At 26.3% G+C, this 7,674-nt stretch overlaps 2 protein-coding genes across 2 annotated transcripts; both read right to left on the bottom strand.

The window, feature by feature from the left end:
- Positions 1-231: 231 nt before the first annotated feature.
- On the bottom strand, positions 232-786 carry OCT59_027305 (uncharacterized protein; the record flags this gene model as incomplete). Its single annotated transcript, XM_025329578.2, has 1 exon — positions 232-786. The coding sequence occupies one exon, from the start codon at positions 784-786 to the stop codon at positions 232-234; it is 555 nt and encodes a 184-aa protein (XP_025184085.1).
- Positions 787-6,720: 5,934 nt separating this feature from the next.
- Positions 6,721-7,263, bottom strand: OCT59_027304 (uncharacterized protein; the record flags this gene model as incomplete). The annotated part of the gene is made up of 1 exon (XM_025324840.1): positions 6,721-7,263. One exon carries the CDS (start codon positions 7,261-7,263, stop codon positions 6,721-6,723), a length of 543 nt encoding a protein of 180 aa, XP_025184086.1.
- Positions 7,264-7,674: the final 411 nt, after the last annotated feature.

Below are 7,674 nucleotides of genomic sequence, written 5' to 3'. Positions count from 1 at the left end.
TAAACTTTCATTTGCAAAAGCTAAATTTCTTATATTACCTTAGTTTATAAAATACTAATATTGATAAGGGCCATTTGGTCATGTTAAAAAATTTATAGCAATGTAAGATTAAATTTCTATTAACTTAAAATTGAATATTTTAGCTCAGCTGTATAAAGAATTTATCATTTCATGGAACTTTTATTTCGAACTTTAAATAAAATAAAAAAAGAGGAAATAGTTTCTTAGCTCCTAGGAAGAATTCTGGAATCCTGTATTCCTCGTATCTTGCATATTGTAAGAAACAGTTCCGTTACTGTAGGTGTCATTATTTGAATATACTTCTTGGGAAGTAGATTGAGTATTATTGAAGGATTGTTGTTGAATATCATTTTGCTGATAAATAGGATTCTGAACTTGTTGCTGAATCTGTTGTTGAATTAGGAATTGTAAATTATAATGATGCGATAACTGGTAATCAGGAATGTGAGATAGATTAATTCTATCATTCAAGAGTCTCACATTTTCTAATGGGTGTAATTCGATATACTGAAATGTAACGTGATAGATACGTGTATCGTTCGGTAAAGGAAAGTAAAATTCAAATGTAACGTTTTGAGGTGCAGAAGTTGCGACATTATGCAAGGCGTTTAGACTCATATTAGATATGCCTACGTCGTTAGTTGAAGTATGTTGGATATTGTCATTGATATTATTATTAAGAATTTGTTGAGAAACGGAGCTGTCTTCAGTTTGGTCCATTGATAAATTATAATAATCTTGTGTATTTTGGTTATTTGAATTCATGTTGTTCAAAATCCGAATGTAATATTAAGTAAAAAATGAAAAATAACAAATATAATTAGGAAATTTAAAATTTGAAGGCTGATTAATTTTCTACTCTTTAAACTAGATGGAAGGGTTTTAGAACTTTTTTAGGTTTTTTTTCTTTGTCAAGATGGGCTTTATATATATGATTGAGTTCCCAAAAATCAGAGAGTACAGTACATTAAAATTTTAGCTATGTATAGTACCCGTAAAATCGCAAAAATAAGCACCCATTTTTTGCAAGGGTTCTGGATGAAAAGTTTGGGGAGGTGCTTATTTTTGCGATATTTTTTTATATATATTCTTATGTTTTATTCGTGCAAAATAGGGGGAGGTGCTTATTTTCGAGGGGTGCTTATTTTTGCGATTTTACGGTTAATACTTGTTTATATTAAGTTTTTATTAATCGTTTATATTAATAATATATCCCTTTTTTTTACATTATTACAAAATAATAATTTAATCACATCTTTGCATGGGTACAAATTAGTACTATAAACCAGTAGATCCCTTTTTTAAAAATCACATTATTTATAATAATGATTTAAATGTGATACAATATAAATTATAAATAATTTTTTTTTTATTTTGTTTAATATAAACCCTTTTTTTTTATATTATTACAAAAATAATCTAATTATCACACCTTTACATGGGTACAAATTAGTACTATAAATCAGTAGATCCTTTTTTAAAAATCACATTATTTATAATAATGATTTAAATGTGATACAATATAAATTATAAATAATTTTTTTTTTTATTTTGTTTAATATAAACCCCTTTTTTTTATATTATTACAAAAATAATCTAATTATCACACCTTTACATGGGTACAAATTAGTACTATAAATCAGTAGATCCTTTTTTAAAAATCACATTATTTATAATAATGATTTAAATGTGATACAATATAAATTATAAATAATTTTTTTTATTTATTTTGTTTAATATAAACCCCTTTTTTTTATATTATTACAAAAATAATCTAATTATCACACCTTTACATGGGTACAAATTAGTACTATAAATCAGTAGATCATTTTTTAAAAATCACATTAATTTTTTTTTACGTCGAATTTTTTTTTTTTTGTTTAATATAAACAATTTGCATCGACGACTGAATTTACATCATTATACTATTATAGCCAGAACTTGTGTCCATTTTTCTATTAATTGGGACTATTACGCAGGTTCTTTTTTTTATTAAAGGAAAACAAGTAATTTTTATTTACTACGCCATATGTTTAATATAACCGCGAAAACATCTGTTGTGTATTTTTTCTTTTAAATTTCAATGTCCAATATTATACATATACAGTTTTATTTTTATTTTTATTTTTAATATCCATGTGAACTAGATTACAGAAAGATAGACAAGAACTAATTAAAAAAAAGCCAAACGCTATCTAAACTATGCTATAATCAAACCGCCCGAAGACAGTGCCACCTGTTGCGAAATAAAAAAAGGCTGTGGAGGATTAACCGAAGCATTTACTACCACCTTACATCAGAGAAATTGGACTTAGGGGATAAAAAAAAAGAAAAATAAAAACATTGGCAGAAGTAACTATATAATAAAGTGCTGAAATGACTAAACTTTCGTTTAGAAGAAGTTGGGTATTGAGGTCCTCCAGTTGGAGCGTTGAAAAAAGGTGCCACCTATATAAATGAGTCTGTAAGTATTTAGTTAATGACTTAGTGGCATCCGTGTGGTTCAAAAATAAAGCCAACAGGCGTAGTATTAATTCTAATAACCATCAATATTATACATATACAGTATGCGTAAAAAGATTAAAATTGACAGTCAACATGGTCACGTGCTTAATATAAGACTTTTAAAGAAATTCCTTTTTACAAGATTTTTCTTATTTCTTCTTTTTTCCTATTATAATGGTAGCATAGCTGACCGTTAGTGACACTAGGTGGACGTACAAAATGAAAATAATCCAATCATGAAATTTTTTTGGGATTAGTTTATAAACTTGTCTATGTTATGTATTATATACAGTACAAACATACTGTATAAAAAATTTTTTTTTGTAGAAAAAAAAAATATACCTCATAAAATTTTTTTCAAATCCGAAAGTAAAGATCGTATCTTATATACAAAAGATCAACATTGTCAAATCTTGAATATGCAAAGATAATCAAAAAAAAATTATAATTTCTGAATGTGAGATCATTGATAATTTACGTAAATAGTAAATAGTTTACTTTTATTCTTTAAATCTGACTCAGTAAAATTTCAACAATATAAAATATAGTTAGTATATGTATATCGATTATTCTTGGAAATTGAGCAAAGAAAAAAAAAAGAAAATAGGATTAAATTTATTTGTATAGCGACTTTTTGTTTCGAGTTTTTTTAGTATTAAGAAAAAAGTATTTCTTCCTTGTTCCTTCCCTCTTTTTTTTTAAAAAAAACATTGAAAGCTGCGGTCTATCATATTTTAATTTTATAAAAAATTAATGAACTATATCATTAAACCATAAATCCGCATTCCACAAACTAAATAAATTAGAATATGATATGTTTCACTAAAGTTCTCCTATTGTAAGAAAAAGTCATAATATACACATTTTATACCACAAAAAGAAATTAGCTAAAATAATTTTAACAGGTAAGGCCACTCCAATTTAATAGTTTGTTTAACGTACCCCACCCCCCTCATTTTTGAAAAATTTTTAAAAATAAACAAACATATGTTATATCACGTGACTTATAATACTAACATCACCGATCTGTATAATATTTAAAAGAATTTCTTTCCAGTGCATTTGAATCTACCAAAGAAAATATTCCTAGTAGTATAATTAATAAAAGTAATATACGTAAACTTATTAATTGCATTATCTGTAATAAACCAAGATGTATTTTTAGTAAAAATGCATTGAGTGATAAAGAAAAAACTATGTTTATTTTTAAATGTTTACTTAATTTGATCCCCTCCCCCCCCTCAATTTTTATATAAAGTTAGGACGTTAAACAAACTATTAAATTGGAGCAGCCTAACCTGAAACTATGCTGTGTAACCATGAAAATCACGAAATTTCTATAACCCAGGAGTAGTGTTTAGAATCATGTAACAGTTATTCGAATAACTCGAGTATATTCGAGTATTCGAATAAGCATAGTGGTTATTCGAGTATTCATTTAGCCAGATATAGTATAGTTAAAATTCTAATTGAGCATTAAATCCTTAAATTTAACTGAGTTAAAATCATAATTCAGGCTAAAAATTATGTAAATCATTACTATAAAAGGAAATTTAACTTATTCGAATATTATTCGAATACACTTTATAAATTTAAATGAATACTCGAGTATATTCGAATATATTCGATTCTAAACACTACCCGGGAGTTGTAACCACCGTTTATATCGGTTCCACTAAAAATATCCAGTTTACCAGGATATCCGGTATAGCGAAAAAATTTCGATATATTGAAAATCTATTATACTGAATTTTTTTAAAAAAATTCATGCTAATAAAATTAATATACACTATATTTTAATTTTTCATCTTAGTTTTACGTCATAGAGGTCATGAAAATGAATATAAAATATTTTTAATTGAATATATAAGTAATATATAACTTCGGCCGGAATTAAGATTTTTATAATTCTGGCCAAAATTAAGATTCACCGCATCACGTTACTTAAATTTTATTGGTTAATGATCATGTGATCCGGTTTATCGAATCATTTTTACTATAGCTGGTTAGAAAATTGATCCGTTATATCGAATATCGAGCTTTTACTAGTAAACTCCGGTATATCGAAACTATTTTAATATACGTGATCTGATTCCAGCAAAAAAGTCCGGTTTAGGCCCAAATCCGGTTTATATAAGATCCGGTTTATCGAATTTCACTGTGTATAACGCTTTGGTTATGGCGGTTATGGCCCATCATTTGGTGGTGACTTTCTTTAATTGGAGTTTTTGGTGGTTGTTCGAAGGGTTTTTACGAAAAACACATCAAATGGTGTTGATAATTTTTCTGTGGAAGAATACAAAGCATTTAAAATTATTGGATAAATATCTTTTATATTTGTTAATTTATTTATTATATTTTTATTTCTTTTAATAAATTTTCAAACATTTCATGTCACTCACTCACTTTTTGCGACACTCACTATATTTTTATATAAAATTAAGGTTCTTAATAAATTGCGAATATTTATGCAATTTTATTTTCATCGATCAAGTACTCAATTATTATCGACATCACCTAATTTATTTAAATATAAAAATGGTATAATGAGATTTTATTAAATTGTCTACGGGGAATTGATAATCATCTATTCCTGAACGTAACCTTTTACTTTCAGATAGTATTATTAATGATATCGTATTTAACACTATTTTTCACGGTTTTACATGTGACACAATATATCATGATTTTTATTGGTACGACTATATAATTAAGCTCAATAATGGTTCATGACTTTTATCAACAAATTCCGTCATTCCATGGACATTTATACATTTTGAATTTTTAAAATAATACCAAACTAGTTTCGGAAGTATTTAATTTTAATTAAATCTAAGAGTTTACACAGTATGTGGTTACTTAACAATCGTTTCTTAGAGCGTCACGATTACAGTCGTTATACTAATCTAATATATTATTAATTAAAGAATGATGATAAAAGTTAAAGAAGGCTTAAAAGAAAAATGACTATAATTTACTAAAAGAATACTATCTTAATGTATTAAAAATATTACACGCGTTAATTTAATTATAAAAAATAGTGTTAAATAAGTTTATTCTCCTAGCACACCGAGTTTTTTCTCAACACTTTTCATGTTGAGCTTCGATAAAAATGACACCAAATGATTATAATGCTGACATAAATTGCAGGTAAATGAAAATACGAGTAACATTAGTAACATTATAAGTAATACCAAACCAATGATTAATATTCATTTTTAATTTTCACTTTTTTAAAAAATATAATAATAATAATAATAAATTTTAAATTAGATTCTATTCGCTAAAAAGTCTAACAGGGAACTGTTAATTGCAATGAAACTAATCAGTACAATACATTTCATTCGAAAATATTCAATATCAAATCATGTTTATACTTCTCTTTCCTTTTTAATACTTTTAATTTGAATATTAAAACTTGCTGTACGTCGTCACGTGCTGGAGGACAGACGGACATTTTTTTGTGTCACCTTTGCATAGAAGTACCAGAATTGTAAAATTCCCTCCGCCACGTTATGTTGTTCAAACCTACGTATTTACTAATTCGTTTTTAAAGAAATTTAGCATGTAGTGTAATTGGCGTAAATGCCGATTTATGCCAAATTTGGTATAATTAAGAAAGAATGTAAACTAATTTAATTTAATATATATGTTGTGCCTCAGATTGATTCTTGCCTCAGATTAAAACTACCAATAGGATGTGACGAATTATGTATATACACGTGATGATCTACATAGTAAAATTACCATATATGTAATGCACGTGATCTGGTGTTGATCTCACGGCCATACATTTATTTATAGTACTTAGTTTTTATTTTTTATTTTTAAAGTGTTAGAATTACTAGCTCGTCAAATTAATATCTGCGATGGTCTGGTTCTTGGAAGTAAAGCTGCTACCCTCTTGCAGTGCCTTTAACTTTACGAATACTTCGCACGAAACACGTAATTTTTTATTAAAAAACAGTTTTATTTCAGTTTAAATGTCAACGCAAAATATATATAAAAGTAAAATATAATAAATAAGTAAATAAATTTGATCAAAATAAATAAATTAAAAAAAAAATTTATGACATTAAGTTAAAATCTAATATTTTTAAAATAACAACTTAAACACAAAATCATGTATCATGCATTGTGGCTAACTATAATTACAAATTTAGTTAGGTGTGTCGATCTCAAAATATATTTTCCTTAGTAAGAATTCTGAAATTCTGTATCTTGAATATTATCAGAAATAGTTCCGTTTACTGAATTTGAAGCTGCATTATAAGCGTTATTATTATCTGAATATACTTGAGAAGTAGGTTGAATTGTAGTATCAAAAAATTGTTGTTGAACATTATTTTGTTGTTGATAAACGGGTTGTTGGTCTTGTTGTTGAATTTGTTGTCGAATCAAAGATTGAATATTATAATGATGTGGAAGCTGATGATCAGGAATGCGAGATAAATTAATGCTGTTATTCAAGAGTCGTGCATTTTCTAATGGATGTAATTCGGTATATGTAACGTAATAAATACGTGCACTGTTTGGTAAAGGAAAGTAAAATTCAAATGTATCGTTATGAAGTGCGGGCAAAGTATTAATAATGAAGGTATTAGACATTTCTACATTGTTAATGGAAGTGTGTTGGTCATTGTTATTATTATTATTATGAAAAAGCACGGAGATAGTATCAGCTTGATACGTTGGTAAATCAGAATAATCTTGAGAAGTTGGATTATTTGAATTCATTTTTATAAATAAATTTTTAAATTATAATTAAATATTTGTGAAAATAATGTGTGGAAATTTTATTTATTTTTTATTTTTGATCTTTATGAAGAGAATTTTTTGGAGTATGGTAGATGAAAAAAGGAAAAAATGAGAAATTTATATCAAAAAAAAAAGTACAAAGTACGTGAATTACTGTAAGACGAAAGAATATCATTTTCATTATTCTATTATTGAATTGAAAACTTTTGTGATTGTTTCAAATTTAATAAAAATGCGCGTGAGTTAATAATTACGGGGGGAAAAATACATTAAACTTTTAATTTTTATATTATTTATTTATATATGAATAAGAAAAAATGGGGCGGGGATTGCCAAAAAAATGTGTGTAAGTTAATAATTACGGGGGGTAAAAATACATTAAACTTTAAT

Source organism: Rhizophagus irregularis, chromosome 7 (genome assembly GCF_026210795.1).
Source record: "Rhizophagus irregularis chromosome 7, complete sequence".
Classification (NCBI taxonomy): domain Eukaryota; kingdom Fungi; phylum Glomeromycota; class Glomeromycetes; order Glomerales; family Glomeraceae; genus Rhizophagus; species Rhizophagus irregularis.
Note: the sequence above shows the minus strand (reverse complement) of the source record. Positions and strands in the feature narration are given on the sequence as shown.